General features: G+C 42.7%; 3 protein-coding genes across 6 annotated transcripts in view; 2 read left to right on the top strand and 1 right to left on the bottom strand.

Annotated features, from left to right (window-relative positions):
• The window catches only part of LOC148097218 (uncharacterized), a 532,237-nt gene that overhangs the window by 176,964 nt on the left and 333,385 nt on the right, over positions 1-21,888 (top strand). The window lies entirely within an intron of this gene.
• iqub (IQ motif and ubiquitin domain containing) lies at positions 2,804-12,103 on the top strand. The gene is made up of 12 exons (XM_087831924.1): positions 2,804-3,183; positions 3,388-3,522; positions 4,155-4,322; positions 4,581-4,756; positions 6,426-6,581; positions 7,097-7,307; positions 7,394-7,569; positions 9,358-9,528; positions 10,249-10,425; positions 10,500-10,748; positions 10,834-11,019; positions 11,808-12,103. Exons 1-12 carry the CDS (start codon positions 3,054-3,056, stop codon positions 12,003-12,005), a joined length of 2,133 nt encoding a protein of 710 aa, XP_087688050.1. The 5' UTR covers positions 2,804-3,053; the 3' UTR covers positions 12,006-12,103.
• On the bottom strand, positions 16,233-17,849 carry LOC102784314 (uncharacterized). The gene is made up of 2 exons (XM_006806982.3): positions 17,458-17,849; positions 16,233-17,144 (listed from the first exon to the last, which is right to left on the bottom strand). The coding sequence occupies exons 1-2, from the start codon at positions 17,627-17,629 to the stop codon at positions 16,435-16,437; spliced, it is 882 nt and encodes a 293-aa protein (XP_006807045.2). The 5' UTR covers positions 17,630-17,849; the 3' UTR covers positions 16,233-16,434.

The following is a 21,888-nucleotide window of genomic DNA, read 5'->3' as shown; positions in this document are numbered from 1 at the left end:
TTTGGGTCGTTGTGCACACAGTGCAAAGTGCTCCCTCCTCCCTCCTCACAGTGATTCAAATGCTGCTAACAGTCTGTGAACCAGGAGGAAGAGGAAGTGAGAGAAGTGAAACTCAAAGAGGAGACAGAGGGCGACATCATCCAGTAGGCGGTGCTCTCCTTCTGCACTGTGTTCAACCATTGTGTCAATAATAAGTGCTGCTGTGAAGAGAACAATTCTCAGACTGAATGTTGAACATCAGCTAGTTTCTCCTGTTGATTTAAACCTTGTTGTACAGATGGAACATTGGCTGTGGATTATTCTTGCTGCTCTTTTCTTTGGTGAGATACAAACATCAACATGTTTCCTCTGCACACGACTCACAACAAGGACAGAAAGAGGAGATTTAATCATTTTACACTGTGGAACTTTTCAATAACTTCAATCATGTTTATTGATCCATGTCTTCCTCTGCATGTTCTGTTCTTCCTCAGAGTGTAAAGGAGAAGACAAAGTGATCCAGGAACAAGGAGATGTCATTGCTGCTGAAGGAGACACAGTTACACTTCACTGCAAATATGAAACAACAAGAGCCAGTCCCACTTTGTTCTGGTACAAACAAGAAGTGAACAGTTACCCAAAGTATATGCTGAAATCTTTCTCAGAAACAACAGATAAATCTGAAGAATTCAAGAACGACAGATTTGATGCTAAAATCAACAAAACAGAAAATTCAGTTCCTCTGAAGATCCAGAAGCTTCAGCTGTCTGACTCTGCTGTGTACTACTGTGCTCTGCAGCCCACAGTGACAGGAAACAGCAAAACTCTGTACAAAAACCTTTGGAGCAAAGACAACAGAATACTCCACAACATCCACTAGAGGGAGCCACACACTGTTAAACCTCTGATTCTTGTGTCATTGGACTGATGACAAAGACAACAGAGAAATGAAGCAGTAAAGATCAGAGACAGAGACAGAGCTGCTGTGGAAGCACAAAACTATTTGACTGGCTGAGATGAAGTTACAAAAAAATATTAGAGCTCCTCCCACCTGAAAGTGAAGATGCTGCTACTAGTGTGTAAAGCAGGAGGAAGTGAGAGAAGTTCAAATCCAGATCAGAGAGGAGGAGCAGAGATTCAGGGAGGAGCTGAGCTGTTACTGAACTAGAAGAGAGAGAAACCTCCACATTCAACAGAGTTCAGCACAAACCATAAACTTTACCTTCATTCAACATGTTGTCTTTGGACTATTTTGCACTTTCTTTACTGATTCTCACCATTCTAACAGGTACGTTACAATCTGTGTGTTTAAAGAAAGACATTTGAATTGTGATGATTTATAAAAGAATAAAACATGTTTCTGTTCCTTTAGGTGTCAGCTGTGAAGATCTCACTCCAACCAACAAAGAAGTGTTCAGTGTAGAAGGCAGCACTGCTACTCTGTCCTATAGATACTCCAAAAAGGCAACTGGAAGTGACGAGTTTTACTGGTATCGACAATATCCTGGAAAACCACCAGAGTTCCTGATCTATCATTTGGGATCAGGAAATGTAATGAAAGAAGAAATCTCTGGACTGTCTGTTCAAGTTGTGGATGATCAAAAACAAATCGATCTCAACATCTCCTCTGCTGCAGTGACTGACTCTGCTGTGTACTACTGTGCTGTGAGGCCCACAGTGACAGGAAACAGCAAAACTCTGTACAAAAACCTTTGGAGCAAAGACAACAGAATACTCCACAACATCCACTAGAGGGAGCCACACACTGTTAAACCTCTGATTCTTGTGTCATTGGACTGATGACAAAGACAACAGAGAAATGAAGCAGTAAAGATCAGAGACAGAGACAGAGCTGCTGTGGAAGCACAAAACTATTTGATTGGCTGAGCTATTAAACTGGCCCCGCCCACTGAAGTTGAGCTCATCCAATGACATTATTTGTTGGTCATTGTGCTGCAGTGGAAGAACATTGTTCATGTGCTGTCTGTCTGGCTTTAATAACTCCAAAGACATGTTGCTGCACCTCTTTTTGCTTCTATCTCACATTATAGGTGAGTAAGATCTCACCTGGATGCCTTCTGCCCTCACAAAATCAGGTTTTCGCCAGAAAACGTCCCTAATATCTACAAAACCACACTGGTGTTTCAACGCCATTCAGACAGACATCAGTTTATCTGCAAGTTTTGAAAACTACATAGTGGTGCATTGTTTTGGCTACACACTGAATGGACCCAGTGCAGGTGGTGGGAGACAGAAGGACTGTGGCCAAAATAACATGAGTCTGCCACCCCATGCATGTAGATGTTGCTGAACTGCAGAGCTCCTTCAGTGACACACTGCTGCATCCTCGATGGATGAAGAAGTGATTCAGCAGCTCCTTCCTCCCTGCAGCTGTCAGACTGCACAATCAGAACTGCTCCCAACAATCAAGGAGGTTTACATCAGCGCTGCAACTGATTCACACTACAACCTGGGTTTGCCGCTTATCTGTATTTAATTTTATGTAACTTTAATAACTGTACAGTACTCTGTTTTTGGGTAACTATTGTCCATGATGTAAATATGTAATACATTGTGTATGTTTCTGTTCTGTGTGCTGTTTGTTTGTAAATGTGTTTGGTTTGTTTTTTTCCTGCTGTTACAACCAAATTTCCCCTTATGGTACAATTAAAAGATTATTCTACTCTATTCTATTCTATTCGTTTTAGTGGTCTGTGATTGACAACCAGGAGTCATTGTGATTGATGTGAATCATTTTCTTAGACAATAGTTTCAGATTTTTATTTTAATGAGGTTTGTGGTATACTCTTTTTTTATCTGACCCAAACAAGCGCCAATGAGAGGGACAAACTCCTCTGACTCTGCTTCCAACAGGAAGTGACTGCTAGTCGTTGCTATAGCAACATGTAAACACTGCTTTTGCGTGGAAACCAGTTAATGCAGCTAGCTCCAGGTTGACGCACATAATGTCATTAAATACAGAAAAGCGTCTTCAAACCTGACGTTTGAAAGGCTTTTGTATCATTTTCATTCATAACAGGAGCTGTAGTTTAGTTCAGTCACTGAAATCTGTCATGTCGGCGCAAAGAGGAAACGAAGAGCAGGAGGAGAAAGAAACAAACACAGAGCCAGGCGGAGACACCGCGGAGGAGGACGGCGGGGAGCCGGGAGGAGAGGAGGGGAGGTCCGGCAGCTCGGCTTCAGGTGAGTCCAGGTGGGCTGGAGCTCCTGACAGATAAATACTCGGGAATAAATGTGACGTTTTCCACAGCAGCAGAGACTCGTGTGGCACAACTCACATCAAAGGTTTTATTACGCTGGAGGGGAGAAATACTGAAATGCTGTTTTTCTGGATTGTGACTGAGCGCAGCCAGACTCGATAGCAACTCTGTGTCTGTGTGGTTGCAGTGAAGGTGGTGCTGGTGCCGGAGGGCCACGTGATGACGGTGGCGTTTGCTATCGAGCTCAGCATTCACGAGCTGAAGCGTCACCTCGCCGCAGAGCTCCGAGTCCCAGCAGACGTGCTTCAGATCTCTCTGGACGGTTTGTTTCTTTCTCCTGACCCAGTATGAACCTTCCAGATCCCTCAGGTCATCTGGATCCGGTCTTTTATCAGTTCCCAGAGTCAGAACCAGACACGGAGAAGCTGCATTCAGCTTTTATGCTCCTTATATGTGGAACAAACTCCCAGAAAGCCTCAGATCAGCTGAAACACTCAGTTTATTTAAATCCAGGTTGAAGACTCACCTGATCTCAGCTGCATTTGAATAAAACACCAAATCCACACTTTTAAGATTCAATTTCAAAATTTTAACTACCGTTTTTATTTACTGTCCTGATTTTATCTACTGTTTTTTAAAATCAGTTTTAAATCCTGCTTTTTATTTGTTTTTGTTTCTAATGTCTCTGTGAAGCACTTTGAATCACCTTGTTGTTGAATTGTGCTATAAAAATAAACTTCCACAAGTTTTCTACAGAGTCGCACTTTGAAGATGACGACTAGTGGACAAAGGTGTCAGTTGTCTAGATATGACAGTCACTAGTGTCCTGACTTGCTTCAGTTATTTGCCTTCAAGTCGAGGAGTGTTTTTTTCATTTCCTGTGATGTTTGGTCACCAGGTCGCTGCGAGCTGCTGCCTGTGTGGATACAGATTAACGGGTCAGTGTGTTTTTAGGCAGAGCGGTGGAGGAACACAAGAGTCTGATGGAGCTCGGCGTCAGGCCTCACAGCTCCACCCGGATGGAAATGAGCTCCACTGACCCAAGCTTCCACCCACTCCGCCCTCTTCGCCCCCTGGAGCACGACAGCATGCCCGATGTTATCACCGTCCAAGTTGAAGCAGGTACGAACACACAAGCTGCTTCCATTAGACATGAAAGCACTAAGAGATCACGAGTTGCATCTGATTTATATAAAACTACAAGACTCCATATTAAATAACAAAGATAAGAGAGAATCATCATAATGTGACGTGCATTCATTTGAACCGACTTTTAGCTAAACAACAAGTTAGCCAGACCTGGTTTAATCCTGGTGCCAAACTAAAGATTTCCATACAAAGATGGAAGTCTTTGAAAAACCTTCAGTTATTGTCTCTCAGATGGGGGGGTGCTTCAGGAGGTGGTGGTGGAGATTGAGCGCCCACGCCATCAGAAAGCCTTCCTCGGTGGCTACAGGCATCGGCTGACGGGGCTGGAGTACCATCACGCCGCAGTCCAGACGCTGCCCAGGAGGAGACCTGATAGAGGAGTGGCGGTCTTCAGCCGCGACACACAGGTACAGAAAACAGCTTCAAAGGCACCACAGTTTATATCAGAGTCGAAACTGGGGCTAAATAAGTCTTTACATAAATAATGAAAAAGATCGGCACAGGACACCCAGACGTCATGTTCAAATGAAACAATGTAATTCTAGAGATAAGAAGAGAGTGTAATGAGCTCCCTGGACCAACAGAGACAAACACCTCTGAGGATGACAGCGTTCAGCTGCGCTCATGTGCTCATTTAAACATTCATCTACTTTTTGTTTGGGTTAAAATCTCTTAAACTCTCCACACTCGAGGTTTTATTTGGTCACTGCTGCAGCTTTCTGTCAATGTTACATCACAGGGGATCTTTACTTATTCCTTTCATTTATTCCATCACAGTCAATACTTAATTTGTTTCTGTTTGAATTCAGTTTTAGTTACTACTTGAGTACTATTACACCAAATGTCAATGAGATTAACATTACAGTAATCTTATTCAAGTCTAATGTTAGTTTGACTGAAAAAACTTACATTAACCACATTGAAACAAAACCCAGCCGAGCAGTGTTGGTCAAGTTACTTGAAAAAAGTAATCAGTAACTAATTACTGATTACTTCCCCCAAAAGTAATCCTGTTACTTTACTGATTACTTATTTTCAAAAGTAATTAATTACTTAGTTACTTTTTAAAAACACGATTTACAACCTGAATAGGTGATAAAGTGATAGATCTTTCAGCCCAATTCTACTTTTTCTGCATAATCCATCATACAAAATGTAATCAAATGGAAAAGTCTCTTTTTAAAACTTGTTTTATTAGTTTTAATCTTTTAACTTTATGCATCAAGCAAACATTTAATTATCTGCAACATTCTCTGACTGGAAGAAATTAGTTTAACATTTAAACCTATTTTCTGCACATTCCAGCACATAAAATAAAATATTTTGTGTGTTTACACTCAGTCTTTCAAATAGATGCAAGTAAAACACAGCAGAAAATAAATAAAGTCACAGACTAGCGGTCCTGTTGCTCTATTTTCACCTGTAAAGCAGGAGTGGGGCAGGCGGAGGGTTACCCTGGTGCAGGTGTGCAGCGGTCAGTGGAAGAATCCGCGAGTTTCTCTGTGAGTTTCCCATTACGTCGTAGCTACTCGGTGCTTGTTTGGAAGTTTAGGGGTTTTTTCGCTGTAAAAAGAAGTTTTCTTCCCACGCACAACGGACACTAATGTTTTTGTCACTTTTTATGGAATCAAACTCAAAGTAAGGTCAGTACTTCCACGCTTTAAACGCTGCACGCTCATACTCTCTCTGCACTCCATATATGATCCATTGTTGATCTGCACACAGCTGTTGTCACGAACGTCGCGCTCGCTTACGTCACTGTCATGAGACATTCTCGCAAAAAAATCACGGTTTTAGTAACGCAGTAACGCAGCGTTCCTACGGGAAAGTAACAGTAATCTAATTACCGTTTTTGCAATTGTAATCCCTTACTTTACTCGTTACTTGAAAAAAGTAATCGGATTACAGTAACGCGTTACTGCCCATCTCTGCAGCCGAGTCAAACAAAACAAAGTCACGAGGTCTGTCTGCAGGCTGGAAGCTCATCACACAACTTTCACATGTTTTGGTTTTAACTTTGGCTGCATGTTTATAGGTGTGTGCTCTTAATGATTTAGTTGGTTTTCTCTGTGTCAGACAGTAGAGCTGAAGTCTCAGGCTCAGCAGTGTCCGGTCAACGCCTCCACCCAGATGACCGGCATCGGCTGCTACGTCTCCTGCATGAACGACAGGTTGGTGACTCCGGGGAAATACACCACTGCTGATGAGTACCATGACCGGCGGCTGAGAGCTGTGAGTGTACACTGAGCATGTGTGGTTACAGTGCAGTGTTGTTGAGGACCTGCTGTACCATTGTTTGGACTCACCTGCTCTTTCATGCTGTTTCCAGCTCTGCAGAACAAAACTGAAGATATCAAAACGAGGAAATAACACATTTGAGCTTCATAGTGATGATTCGGTGTTGCCTTGAATTCTGAATATAAATGTGTCCAGCAATGCTGCGCTGTTAGAGCTCAGCATGCTTTATGGTGGGAACATCAGATGTCTGAGGCTGGTAACTTCAGGCTGCTGGCCCTCGGTGTTACAGTGAAATTTGCTCTTCTTCGTCATCTCGAGGATTCACGGTGTTTGAACTTTTAGATTTTTGGTGTTTGAAATGGTTTCGATGTCTTCAGTCTCGTTCTGCATCACAGACGATGAAGAACAGTTTGTGTTATCATATACGCAGTCAATTCAGTGTGATGCTTTTAACATTAAATAAAAAATACATTTAGCGGGACTAAGTATATGACCCGTCACACACCCAGGTGATCCGTCTGCAGACGTTTGCTCGGCGCTGGTTGGCCCAGCAGGCGGTGGACCGCCTGAGGAAGGAGCGAGCCCGGCGGTTGGCCTGGCTGGAGATGCAGGAAAGGAGGAGGAACGAGGAGAAAGAGGAGCAGCTGAGAGACCGCCGAAACCGCTGGCTGAATCCGAAGAGGCAGGAGGACTTCAACCTGCTGTACCAAGCTCTGGAGAGTAGGCTTCAGGGACAGGAGGAGTTCCCTTCTTCATGTCTGTGGATGCAGCAGAGCAGTTACGCATTTTACCTTTGTGTGTCTCAGAGTGGAGGAGCGAGGAGGAGCAGAGGATCAGCTCGTCCCTGCGAGGAGCGGAGAGGAAAGCAGCTCTCTGCGCGCTGCTGGACCAGGAGATGGATCTCATCGGTGCGATCGGACGCCATCACATCGCCGTTCACAGCGACAACTACGACAAAGCTGTCAGGAACTTCCTGGACAAGGTCAGAGGTCGCTCCTCCTCCTCTACTCCAGCTCTCAACCCAATTTCATAATTTATCATTTATATGCAAATGAAAGTCATCATTAAACACAAAAAGAGAACCATGGTTGAGTGTGTGTAGTCACATCATCTTCATTTGATTTGAATTTTACGCACCTTCAGTTTGTTGCTCGTTAGATGTTTAATACAAAGTGGAGCCTGTTTCATTCTTATTCATGGCACTTCAGTCAGTGCAAGGCTGCTTGCTACACTTACAAGCACTCATCACATGCTTTCATAGCACGATGTTCCAAAGAGATTCTAATGATGTCAGTAATGTTTGGGTTTCTTATGGTGTTTCACACCAACTGTGACAATAAGCTTGTTGTTCGTTGTGAAAAGTGTGCCGGAAGAATCTCAGCTTTCGTTATATAATGTAAAGCAAACTTCTGGCCACAGATCTAATATTTTATGCTGTACTGACATGTGTTATGAGGCATAGCTTCTAAGTTTGAAAACCTGATCTTGCATTCTTTCCAATGGCCAGCAGAGGGCGACTCCTCTGCTTGTAGGGCGACCGTGGCTCAGGGGGGGTGGGAAGCGTATCTGTAACCGGAAGGTCGCCGGTTCGATCCCCGGGCTCTCTGTCCTGGTCGTTGTGTCCTTGGGCAAGACACTTCACCTACCGCCTACTGGTGTTGGCCAGAGGGGCCGATGGCGCGATATGGCAGCCTCGCTTCTGTCAGTCTGCCCCAGGCCAGCTGTGGCTACAACTGTAGCTGCCTCCACCAGTGTGTGGATGTGAGAGTGAATGAATAGTGGCATTGTAAAGCGCTTTGGGTGCCTTGAAAAGCGCTATATAAATGCAATCCATTATTATTATTATTATTATTGTAAATTGTTGTAAAATGTATTGTAAAGTTCAGTTCTGTAGGAGTTTAAAGAAATGAATCCTTTGGCTCACTTGATTAGGAAAGTTTTTGTTTGGGTTTCTTATGGTGTTTCACACCAACTGTGACAATAAGCTTGTTGTTCGTTGTGAATTATCGATTGCAACCAGAATCTAAAAGTGTGCCAGAAGAATCTCAGCTTTCGTTACATAATGTAAAGCAAACTTCTGGCCACAGATCTAATATTTTATGCTGTACTGACATGTGTTATGAGGCATAGCTTCTAAGTTTGAAAACCTGATCTTGCATTCTTTCCGATGGCCAGCAGAGGGCGACTCCTCAGTTCAGTTCTGTAGGAGTTTAAAGAAATGACTCCTTTGGCTCACGTGATCAGGAAAGACTTTCCTGATCAGTCTTTATTTAACGCATCCTCGTTAGAATCGGAGAGACCTTGCACTCTTTCCTAAGTGACTGTCCAAGAGTGGAGGGTGTTCTGACAAACCATCCTACCCTTGTGAATATGAGCTACAAACATACTTTAACGGGTAAAATGAAGTGGCAAACCGTCCTGGCTTTATGATTATGGGCTACAGCATACTCTGATGGGCAACGTTAAGTGGCAAACCGTCATACCTGCGTAAATTTGCTGGAATTACTCTGTGACAGCAGAAATGTGCATAAACGACTTACGGTACGACGTTTTGCCAAAGTAGGATGGTTTGTGAAAACAGAGGGTCCCTCAGTTTCGAGTCAGATCCCCACCCACACGTGATCACAAAAACACTTTAAACTTTAAAACAGACCCTGGTGGCTACAGCCATCTTTTATATACAGTCTGTGGTTTCTCCGTAAATGCTGGTTCAGGTGACCGTGCAGCGTTTGGTCTTACAGGTACTAACACTGTGCTGTTTCTGCTCCAGTCTGCGTCTCCTCATCGAAGGCGAGCAGCGGACGGTCGTCTGATTGAGATTGAAACTCAGAACACCATCAGAGCCCGAGAGCTGCGAGATCTGTACAACAGCATCAGCCTGACCACCGTCAGCCAGGAGCAGAGGCTCCACTTCCTCATGACACTGAAACACACCGTCAAGGTAAAACGCACACAGTTCTTTCACAGCTAACGGTACTCTGATGTCGTCCTGTTATTTTATATTATTTTGGGGCCTTTTGCCTTATTCAGTAACATAGTCATGGGGAGGGCAAACAGGACAAACAGCAACGGGGCTCAGGTCAGACTGAGACAACATTTCAGCCTTGTAGCAGTTGGTCAGCTGCTCATGCTGTTACGTTTTTATTAGAAATAAGTGGAAGTGAATCGCACGGTTCATAGCAGAAATGAGTCCCTAAACTGGCTCAGTGGAAAGGACCACTGCCTGCACAGTAAGAGGTTACTGGGTTCATTTCTCTGGGAGCTTCATATAATAATAATAATAATAATAATAATAATAATGTTAATAATAACGGTCCGTGTCACTCTGAATCTCACGAGTTTCACTTCTTGGTCAAAAGTGTCATTTTTAGAATAAAACAACCAAAACATTGACTATTACAGAAGTGTACTCATTCAACAGGAAACTATTTACTGTCACCAAAATCAACAATACTTAAAATGCCAAATATACGATATGAAGCTCAGACAAGCAGTGCCCTTCAGAATAAAAGTCTGTGCTTTGTGTTGCCCTGTTCATAATTTGACACATCAACTTTACTGACCTGGAGATACTTACGTACATCAAAATACCGTGAATATCTGTTTTACATGAGCAGTGCAGTTGCGCTGAAATTTTTTTTCTTCCATGCTCATTGGACAGGAGCAGGAGTGTGCGCTGACCCGGGACATCGTGGATTTGGTTGACAGGGAGGTAGACCTAATGACTCGAGGGGTCAAATCAGCCAAGTTGGAGGGCCTGAGGACGAGGATCTGTACTCTGTTACTTCAGTACATCAAAACTCCAGCTTTCAACCCCAAGGTGGCCAAGCTGCTGAAGGTGAGCAACCATCCTCATCTCACATGTTTAGCACAATCTCAAATATCATGTGTAAATTTAAAAATCTGCCCCAGGTTCCCCAGAATCCTTCCCAGCTGAAGAATGACATGATACTCTGCCAATACTGTCATCGTTACCTGCGCCTCAAGGACTTCATTATGTCGGCCAGCGGCAGCCTGAACCGCCAGTGCCACCAGTGCGCCAGACTCAACAACATAGCCAGATCTCGCGATGACTTCACCCTTTACAAAAGCCTCCTGATGAGGCTGAGAGCCGACGAGCAGAGGCTCAACGCAGAAGCTAAGATCCCCTTCCTGCTGGAGGTGAACTGCTGTCATTGTGTATATTGAACAGCTCCACTGATTTCACTCTTTTGTCTACAGAAGTCTGCCATCTTCATCATTTCAGGTGCAAGACATGCAGTACTTGGTGGAAGCAGTGTGGGCGTCCCGGTCGGCCCTCAGCGCCAACGTCGACCTCTACAACCTGGTGTTTGTTCGGTGGGATCGTCAGAAGGACTGGAGCCCCTGGAACTGCATTCTGCTGTCCAAAGAAGAGACCTCAGCTCACTTAGAGGTGGAGGACGTCCACACGGTCTGTACATGTCTGAACAATATCAACGTATCTTTTGTTGAGAGGAAGTCTGTATTAGGACTGCCTCTCAGTTTCCACTAGAAGGAACTCTGACTCCGTTTCACTTCTGAATCCACCTCCTTAATGCTACCACGTCCAGTCCACGTCTACATTTCACGCTTTGCCAAAACGTGAAATGTTCACGCATGCAGAAGTTACAGTAAGTTGCAGCAACAGAGGGAGATATTTTATTTCCAGCCAACATGAAAATTTAAACAGACAGTAACACATTTACATGTAAATACATATTAGTCCCTAGCTTAATCGATTCTGACGATTTAGGACCTTAGAATGACTTATTGGCATTTTTTGCTCATTACCGACTTCTTGGCTTTAAATATATTATATATTATCTACCCCTGCTGGTAATGCAACTTCTGCATACGTGTCCATTTCATGTTTTGGAGAGGTGAAGTGTGAAATGGACACGATGGACGGCGTGTCTATTACACGTTTTGCCTGAAGCCATCAGACCAGAGCTGTTGACTCGTTCGGTTACAGATGGTTTTTGGCACCTGCTCATGTTTCTGGCTAGAACGTTGTTCTTAGTTTTGTACAAAGCTTACATGTTTACACTGTAATTAAAGGCACTCTGTGCATTTTCTAATACTTTCCGATGTACATTAGATTGTTTTACATTTTGTTTGTTTTGGTGGCGTTTTACATTGTTAAGACTGTTTGGAAATGTGCTGTATAAATAGACTTGACCTTGAAGAATTATCTAAGCCTGTGTGTGTTTGTGTGTTCAGACATACGACACAACGTTAATCCACGAGATCGAACGCAAACACGCAAAAGCTCGACGCCACTTCAGCCAGGTTCCCGTTTTGTCCGAGCAGCTGGACACTCACCCTGCTGCTGTCCTTGGCAACCAACTTGTCTCCAAGGCCATTACCATGGCAATAGTCAAGCATACCAAAGACATCACTCAGACCTCACATCATTAAGACTCTGTGCAGTTTTATTTCTTCTGCCTGATATTTCTTGTAACTTTCATTTGAAGTCTACAGTAAAGCTTTTGTTGGTTCTGACTTTTGTACATTTATTTCTCTGATTTGATTTTTAAGGTAGAGGCTCATCTTAAAATGTCTCAAGGATGTTTTGAGTTTGATGTTCAGCTTTATGAAAAGTCATGTGCTTAACAAGCTTTTATATTCATAGCTTGATGTTTGGCCTGGTATGCAGGGTAACTGTGGGGCCTTATTCAGTATCAGCACAAGTCGACATAAGAAGACATTCAGTTTCTAGATGATGATACTCACACTTACCAGTGACGGCACAATCCCAGCAGAGACGGGATATGGGACAGACTGGTTTTAGATTTTAACAAATTAAAAACTGTTCAGTTACAGATTGTGTGTCCAAATGCAGGTTAAAGCTCCATCATGCAAAGCAATCTTCTCTGGACCATTGTTTCAAATTTGAACTTTTGTTTGGCAAATGTGTTATTAGACTAAAGAGGAGGGGGCCAACCCGCTCATTATCAGCGCAGAGTTCAAACACCTGCATCTCAGGTAATGGTGGTGCCTCAGTGCCTATGGAACCAGCAGTGTACTTGTAGAGTCCATGTGCTGAACTGGCCAGCCTGCAGTCCAGACTTTCTGCTAGCTGAGAACATCTGGAGCCTCATAAAGCAAAAGAAACCATAAAGAATACTCGAGTATCGAGCAGCTACAATCCTCCATCCTCCCCCAAGTCCAGGAGCAGAAACAGATGTTACAGAAGCTGTCGCTGATTTGCGACCCCGGACACTATCAACCTGTTATAAACAGGTGAATTCAAAGTGAATTTAAACAGCATCAACATCTTTAATGTAAATTGATGTCTGCTGCTCTCAGTGTAATTTACCATTGACCATGAACACCGCAGCTGCTCTGCAGCAGTCAAACATCGAGCATCACTGTAAATTTCACTGAAAACTAACCAGTGTAGCCTGCACTAAACTTTACCAGACTGACAGAATAACATCAGCTATAACCGGTTATGTCAAAGCTAAAGATGTTTATTGACTCATTGCTAAGTTCTACGAGTGAGAACTTTATTTACAACCACACATTGAGCAGTCTGTTGTAGGCAGTATTTTTTTGGAGATTGTGTTTTAGGTTTATCCCATGATCTTAAAAACTAAAGCTGAAAGGCATTTCTAAAATATTCTAAAACAAATCGACCCGATGAGCAGCAACTTTCTGCAGCTAAATGAAGATAAAACTGAACATGCAGAGATATGAGAGGAGGAAGAGGCTGAAGGAGGAGCAACACTGTCACAGAGCAGAAAAGGACTCCCACTGTCAGATACATTCAGTATGTGAAGCATACAGAACAGATAGTGTGTGGAAGATGCTGTCACTGCATTACTGGCTCATGTTTCCTTTGTTTGTGATCACACTAACAGGTCGGTTAAAGCAGGAAGAAGAAATGTCTTTAAAGGATCGGTTTGCTAGAAATCACTGGAACAGGCGCTCACAGTTTAACATCGTCTTTAACAACATTTATCTCTTCCTTTAGGTGTCAGCTGTGATCAACTCACTGCAGTCAAGGATGAAGAGTCCACTTTAGAAGGAAACACTCTCACTCTGTCCTACAGATTATCCAGAGAAGCAAGAAGTGACGATTATTTCTTCTGGTATCGACAATATCCAGGAAAGCCACCAGAGTTCCTGATCTCTCATTTGGGAAATGGAGATTTATTGCAGCAAGAATTCTCCAGAGTGTCTTTTAAAGTCGTTGATGATCAAAGACAAATAACGATCTCCTCTGCTGCAGTGACTGACTCTGCTGTGTACTACTGTGCTGTGAGGCCCACAGTGACAGGAAACAGCAAAACTCTGTACAAAAACCTTTGGAGCAAAGACAACAGAATACTCCACAACATCCACTAGAGGGAGCCACACACTGTTAAACCTCTGATTCTTGTGTCATTGGACTGATGACAAAGACAACAGAGAAATGAAGCAGTAAAGATCAGAGACAGAGACAGAGCTGCTGTGGAAGCACAAAACTATTTGATTGGCTCAGCTATTGCACTGACCCCGCCCACTGAAGTTGAGCTCATCCAATGACATTATTTGTTGGTCATTGTGCTGCAGTGGAAGAACATTGTTCATGTGCTGTCTGTCTGGCTTTAATAACTCCAAAGACATGTTGCTGCACCTCTTTTTGCTTCTATCTCACATTATAGGTGAGTTTAAGAACAGGATTAAAGTTTAGTTGAAGCTGCTGCATTAAGCAGATATACAGACTGCATTTCACTACTTTTCTTCTTTCTTTTTCCAGGACTAACAGCTGGAGACTCAATCACTCCTCAACGACCTGAAGTCACTGAAACAGAAGGAGAATCTGTCAAACTCACATGTGACTATGAGACAAGTGCAAGTGATGCTTGGCTTCACTGGTACAGACATGATTCTGACCTTCAGGCTCCTCAGTTTATACTCTGGAAAAAAGGAAAAGGAACTGCAGGTCAATATATTCCTGATAGAAGATATGGATCAGAAACATCACCTACATCAACTAATCTGACCATAGCAGCCCTAACCCTGGCAGACACAGCTCTCTACTACTGTGCTCTACAAACACAGTGATACAAAGTGTAGAAGAGGCTGTACAAAAACCTGAACACAGATATCTGACTACTCTTCAAAGAGGAGGGAAGTGGTATTCAAAGCACAGCTTCATATCAGATGGATTCTGCTAATTCCTGTTTTATCAGAGTCACTGTGGTTACAGCTGCTAATGAAACACTGTGGGAGGATTCACATGAGCAGCAAATCCACATCAACCACAAACCAACACTTTATATCAGCATCAACAGTCAGGAGGAAACATTGTTGCTAGTTGATGATAAATTCTGTATTGTACAAATTGTAAAGATTTTCTACATGAAAACCTTTAAAACTCAGCTTTTACAGTAAAAAAGAGAAACCATTTGTCATTCTGTATACTGTTGTATATGAGAAGATAGCTCTAATTGAATGATATCAAAGGTAATGTACACCAGCTTAACTTTAAATGCAGATAGGATAATTTATAAAGCAATTTAGCGAGGACAAAACAAAGCATCTTTACACAGCCTGCACCTGGGGTCTTGCCTGCTGTGATAGACCCCATCCTCTATGGATCTTGTGCTCAGAGCTTGTTCCTGTGCTGCCATGATTAGTGCCTCTGTGCTGTCTTTCAGTCCAGCCACTGGTAGGATTTCTGGACATTAGCCACCTCTGCTATCTGCCGGTGGTACATACCGTGCAGGGGCCTGTCCTTCCATGATGGTTCCTCCTCTTGCTCCTTTTTCGTGGGTTTCTGCTTTCTTCCCTTAGCATACAGTCACAGGGTGCTGGGCTCTGTGCATGGTCAGGAGCTTCCTCATCTTAATGTCGTTGGCTTCTAGCTCAGGAATGTTTCTTTATATGTAGAAGCGCATGCATTTAGGCTCCTACACCATGTGTGATCCTGGATCTTTCAGTCAGTACACTGCAACAAAATCCAGATGAAATAATGACTAATCATTCAGAGTTTGATAGTCCTCTCCACTTTCCCCTCATGTCATCATCCAATTATATCCAATCATTTGATGACGAGCCACACCTTGGTGTTCTCTCTCTACTTCCCTCTGCAGCAAACGTTTCTTTATTAGTTACATTTATTCAACATAATTCAGTTTGCATAATTTTAACCAGATTTCTCATCATGTCGATTAGAAACAGTTTCCCCTCTCTTACTCTACATAGCTCACATGCAGTTTTCAGTTCTGATTCTGAATCAATAAAATTGAAAAAGAATTGCTGCAATGAAATAATTATAATATTTAAACCTTTCAACCTGGATTCTGTGTGTGTGTGTGTGTGTGTGTGTGTGTGTGTGTGTGTGTGTGTGTGTGCTGTTTCTGTCTGAGTGTGAGAGAAGTGCAAACATCTGATAAAAGTGAAGCAGGCACAAAAGACAAATGCAAAGGTTTTGGACTTTATACAACAGAAAACTCTGTTAAAGCACTCTGTGTTACATGACACCCATAAAAGCTGGATTTTCAGCCTTTAACTTCACTTCTGGATGGAGCTGAGCTCGGGGATCTCAATCTGCCTGACAGTACAAACATACACAGAAAAAGCAAACTTAACATTTCATTCAAAAGACCTTTAATTTGACTTTTTCCAAAGTACATTTTAAATAAAAGACCTTCACCGTGTTTTCACTTGAGCATTTAAAAGCCTCCACGAGACTCTGCAGGCTGACACATCTGTTGTTAGACTGATCTCACACCGTGTGACATGTAACAAAGTGATGGAGCAGCGTGAAGGTTTCTAAATCTGGAAGCTCTGCTCTGAGATTCGGTGAATCCTTGGATGGATATTTATCAGCCTCGGCTTCACAGATAGTTTTTCTCTAAGACTTTTGCCGCGTGTGAATTTTCTTGTGGCGCCACAAATGACTGTGACACCTGAACATTTTCCCGCATATTTTACAGGAAGACGGCTTCTCGCCTGTGTGGATTCTCATGTGGATCAACAAATTACTCCTGATAGTAAAGTTCTTCCCACATGCAACACAAGGATACGGCTTCTCACCCGTGTGTATTCTCATGTGCACAGCCAAATTATCCCTCTGAGAAAAACCTTTTCCACATATGTCACAAGAATACGGCTTCTCACCTGTGTGCATCGAATAATGTCGCTTCATTCGGGAAGTATACTTAAAAGATTTTCCACAAACATCACATTTTATAGACTTTTCACCAGTATTGCTGTTACACTGAGTGTATGACACAGGAGGGCGATCTGTGGATCCCGAGTCGGCGCTCCCGCTTCCTTCCTGATGCTGACTCTCAGCTCCAGCAGAGCTGTGAGAGAGGAGCTGCTCCCACATCGGTTCAAGTTCACTGTACCCACTTTCCTCAGCAGCAGTCACCATGAAGGTATCCGTCTCCTCCTTCAGTCCCAGCTGCTCTCCCTCCTGACTGCTGCACAGTTCCTCCTGTTCCTCTTTAATCTGTTGAGCTTCTGGTTCCTCCACACTGGAGCTCCTCTCCTGGTTCCAGAGCTGCTGCGCAGGGAGAACCTCCTCCTCCTCCTCACAGACAGGCTGCTGTGGGACACCTGAGACAATCATAAGCTCGTATGGTGAATAAAGTCAACTACACTTTAAAGAAACTATCCTCTTTACATGTGACACGAGTGCAGCCTCACACACTATCCGTGCTCAGATTTCTCTTAGCTTGGTCTTATAAACAAATCTGCTTCCTTAGCTAAAAAACCATCAAGAGGAAAATATTCTGACTTCAAAGCTTTAAAGCGCAGTGCAGTCCTGTCCTCTGTTTGCTCTTTGTTAGCTCACATCTCCAAAAAGTCCTCACAATCAGAAACGTCCCGCAGAGCTGTGATCAGGATCCTCCCTCAGAGGGACACTCACCTGTCCTGTGCAGCTTGATTTCGGGTTTCCAGGTGATATCCAGCAGTCTGCGCTGACGGTCGATCTCTTCCTCGTACTGGACGATCGTTTTTTCAAACTCCAAGAATATTTGTTCAGCAGCAGCAGTTAGTCGCTCGTTGATAAACTCTCTCAGATACTGAACTGAAGGCATTGTTACTGACACAGCTCACACACTCAGCTCACGATCGATGTATGCTTCCGCGCTAAATTGCGCTCTTTCTCGAAGATATTACTCCACTTTCAGCCCGCACAGGTGTGAGTTTTCACAAACGGTGTCGTAAATTTTTAAAATATTCAACGCAGAACTCTAAATTAAGCCTTTTCAAACAGAAAAGCCTCCCTGCTCACTCCTTACGCAGGAAACGTAAACACTTCCGGCTTTTCTTTCGTTACTTCCGCCTGCTGTCACACATAAATCTTCCTGCAGAGGACAGTTGCTTTTTGTTCCGCCCTGTACAGCCGTAATGTCTGCGTCGTTTTTAAACCCACAGGTTATAAAGGGATTTCAGTTCATCAGTCAGACTAACTGAACAGCTCGATAACAAAGTGTGCAACAGTTTCTGTCAAAGCTGAAGATTTTTCTGGACTCATACAGCAGACTGAGATGATGGACTTCACAACTGAGGCTTTACTTACGACCACACATTGATCAGTCTAGTGTAGGTAGAGGTGGGTCGAGTATCCAAAAATTGTACTCAAGGAAGAGTAGCATTACTTTAAAATATTATTACTCAAGTAAAAGTGAAAAGTAGTCGTCAAAAAAGTTAATCGAGTAAGAGTAAAAAAGTACTTGGTGAAAAGACTACTCAAGTAGCGAGTTACTGTTTGAAATGTCCGATTTATTTTATAAATAAATGCTATCAGACAAACAAAAATAAATAAATATACAAATTTTAGTATTTTCAAAAGGAATATAAGTAAAAACATCAACAAAATAAGGCACAATTCTAATTTCCAGATTTCAGTTTTTCACAACATTTTTCAAACAAGCTTTTTTTCACCAATACCTGCCGTCAATAATATAAATATATAAACAGCGCAAACAATTTCCAGTGATAAGATGTGCTGTAAACTTTATATTCATTCTTGCTCCAAATGGCACAGCAGCCTCAGAGAAAACAGAACAAGGCATCTTCAACATGTGTTCATACAGGCAGCTCAGTTTACCATGAGTTGTATGGGTGTGCATCTATTTCTGCATATTTAGCAAAAATGTGCCATTTCTTCACTCAGTGAGGTGATGGTTCAGCTTCTGCAGCAGTTTGCTCTCAAGGCTCTTTCTGTGAAGCTGTAACTGTTTAGCAGTGAACAGGAGTCCTGCATGACTGAGACGTCCTTCACAAGCTCCAGATGCAGGAAGAGCTGTATTGATTTTGATCAACAGCTTCTTCATGTGAGGAAAGCCATGCAATAGATCCACACCTCCAGTGAATGCATATGAACGGTACCTCTCCAGCCCTGCTTCTGGCTTTCCTGACCCCATGGATCCATCATCTTAGTCGGTTAGGCTGCTGTTTGTGCTGCCTCATCCAGCTCTGTGTCTAGGTGATGTCTGATGAAGTGGAGACCTGTGGAAAGATGTAAGGTTTTCAAAAGAATTAGGTCTGGTCATTATAGTGCTGTATACACTGCCAAGCTGCAGATGTTTGGCAAGAAGATTTGATCACACTGGAGATGTTTTTACTAACTCTTTTGGAAAAACAAAATCTTGTCATTCATATCCTGCACAAACAGTTTGCAATGAATTCCAGATTAAGTTTAAAATAAGAATGCGTGCGAGGCTAAGCAGTGCTAGCCAATAGATCCTCTGCTGCAGTGACAGACTCCAGCTCAAAGAGGAGACAGAGGGCGACATCATCCAGTAGGCGGTGCTCTCCTTCTGCACTGTGTTCAACCATTGTGTCAATAATAAGTGCTGCTGTGAAGAGAACAATTCTCAGACTGAATGTTGAACATCAGCTAGTTTCTCCTGTTGATTTAAACCTTGTTGTACAGATGGAACATTGGCTGTGGATTATTCTTGCTGCTCTTTTCTTTGGTGAGATACAAACATCAACATGTTTCCTCTGCACACGACTCACAACAAGGACAGAAAGAGGAGATTTAATCATTTTACACTGTGGAACTTTTCAATAACTTCAATCATGTTTATTGATCCATCTCTTCCTCTGCATGTTCTGTTCTTCCTCAGAGTGTAAAGGAGAAGACAAAGTGATCCAGGAACAAGGAGATGTCATTGCTGCTGAAGGAGACACAGTTACACTTGGATGTAGATATGAGACCACTTATTCAGCTACACTGATCTGGTACAAACAAGAAGTAAATAGTTACCCAAAGTATATGCTCAAATGTGTCTCAGAAACAACAGTTAAAGCTGAAGAATTCAACAACAACAGATTTGATGCTGAACTCAACAAGACATCAGTTTCTCTGAAGATCCAGAAGCTTCAGCTGTCTGACTCTGCTGTGTACTACTGTGCTCTGCAGCCCACAGTGACAGGAAACAGCAAAACTCTGTACAAAAACCTTTGGAGCAAAGACAACAGAATACTCCACAACATCCACTAGAGGGAGCCACACACTGTTAAACCTCTGATTCTTGTGTCATTGGACTGATGACAAAGACAACAGAGAAATGAAGCAGTAAAGATCAGAGACAGAGACAGAGCTGCTGTGGAAGCACAAAACTATTCTATTGGCTGAGCTATTGCACTGGCCCCGCCCACTGAAGTTGAGCTCATCCAATGACATTATTTGTTGGTCATTGTGCTGCAGTGGAAGAACATTGTTCATGTGCTGTCTGTCTGGCTTTAATAACTCCAAAGACATGTTGCTGCACCTCTTTTTGCTTCTATCTCACATTATAGGTGAGTTTAAGAACAGGATTAAAGTTTAGTTGAAGCTGCTGCATTAAGCAGATATACAGACTGCATTTCACTACTTTTCTTCTTTCTTTTTCCAGGACTAACAGCTGGAGACTCAATCACTCCTCAACAACCTGAAGTCACTGAAACAGAAGGAGAATCTGTCAAACTCACATGTAGCTATGAGACAAGTTATATTTATCCAGAGCTTCACTGGTACAGACATCATTCTGACCTTCAGGCTCCTCAGTTTATACTCTGGAAAGGAGCAAAGGACAACAGTGGTGATGAATATATTCCTAATAAACGTTATGACTCAGAAACATCACCTACATCAACTAATCTGAGCATAGCAGCCCTAACCCTGGCAGACACAGCTCTCTACTACTGTGCTCTACAAACACAGTGATACAAAGTGTAGAAGAGGCTGTACAAAAACCTGAACACAGATATCTGACTACTCTTCAAAGAGGAGGGAAGTGGTATTCAAAGCACAGCTTCATATCAGATGGATTCTGCTAATTCCTGTTTTATCAGAGTCACTGTGGTTACAGCTGCTAATGAAACACTGTGGGAGGATTCACATGAGCAGCAAATCCACATCAACCACAAACCAACTGCAGGAACGTTCAGACACAATAAAAACTGTCAAACATCAAAAGCTGCTCATTTACACTATTTTATATTTAGTGGATGAGGACATGCAAAAATGCAGCAGAAGCAAAATAAACAGAGTAACAGAGGTTTATCTCTTTAAGTTAAAATCTCTCACATGAAGCTAAAAGTCCAACCAGGAAGACCATCTCATGCTTAGTGCAGTATGTTGCCATCAGGGTGTGAATTTCATGCTTAAAACACAAGCCTGGATGTGAATGTCAGCAAACAGCCTTGTGTGAAGCTGAAGCTGCTGTAAACAACAGGCACATAACTAAAGTCTCTGATCCCAATAAATGGGAATATTTGACTCCGTTACATCTTATGTCTAAATCAGGGGTGTCAAAGCTCAGCTTGCTCAGTGTTTGAGTGTCTAAATGAGTCTCACAGTCCTAATTGTGGACTTGAAGACATTTATAAATATAACTTATAATTCTTAACCTGTTTGATCTGCTGCTCATCACAAACAAGCACAAGCAGATATTTTTTGGACTGTTCATAAGTGTTACAGTTTTTCCTACTGATACAAACTTATGGCCATTCATACTACACAAAGAAATCTAGCAACAAACAATTAATGCCCCCAGTACGGGAGCAGAGCGAGAGAACATGTGGTTTAACAGGATGTACCACCAGATGACACGTGTGGTATCCACGGAAACGTCAGAATCTCAGCTAAAAGCTCATAAAACAGTTTCAACGACCACCAAACAGCTAAAACAGCAAACGATTAAAGAGCAGGTAACAGATTCAACAAAGAGATGTAAACATAATGAGCTGATCGTTCACCCGGCAGCAGGAACACGAACACGCCGCCCGTGATGAAAGTAGACATCTCACTGGAAATGCAGATTCTGATGATTAGACCAACATTCACTGAACCAGCATGAAA

The sequence above is a fragment of the Neolamprologus brichardi genome, chromosome 18 (genome assembly GCF_056152115.1).
Source record: "Neolamprologus brichardi isolate AB-2024 chromosome 18, ASM5615211v1, whole genome shotgun sequence".
NCBI lineage: Eukaryota > Metazoa > Chordata > Actinopteri > Cichliformes > Cichlidae > Neolamprologus > Neolamprologus brichardi.
This window is presented reverse-complemented; position numbering and strand designations above follow the sequence as displayed.

What these genes read in the sequence shown, in the direction of transcription:
- iqub (XM_087831924.1), top strand. Translation starts at nt 3,054, where the DNA reads ATGTCGGCGCAAAGAGGAAACGAAGAGCAGGAGGAGAAAGAAACAAAC. An exon ending in GTCCGGCAGCTCGGCTTCAG is followed by an intron (nt 3,184 to 3,387) that starts GTGAGTCCAGGT and finishes GTGTGGTTGCAG; the next exon opens with TGAAGGTGGTGCTGGTGCCG. An exon ending in GCTTCAGATCTCTCTGGACG is followed by an intron (nt 3,523 to 4,154) that starts GTTTGTTTCTTT and finishes GTGTGTTTTTAG; the next exon opens with GCAGAGCGGTGGAGGAACAC.
- LOC102784314 (XM_006806982.3), bottom strand. Translation starts at nt 17,629, where the DNA reads ATGCCTTCAGTTCAGTATCTGAGAGAGTTTATCAACGAGCGACTAACT. An exon ending in AATCAAGCTGCACAGGACAG is followed by an intron (nt 17,145 to 17,457) that starts GTGAGTGTCCCT and finishes TGATTGTCTCAG; the next exon opens with GTGTCCCACAGCAGCCTGTC.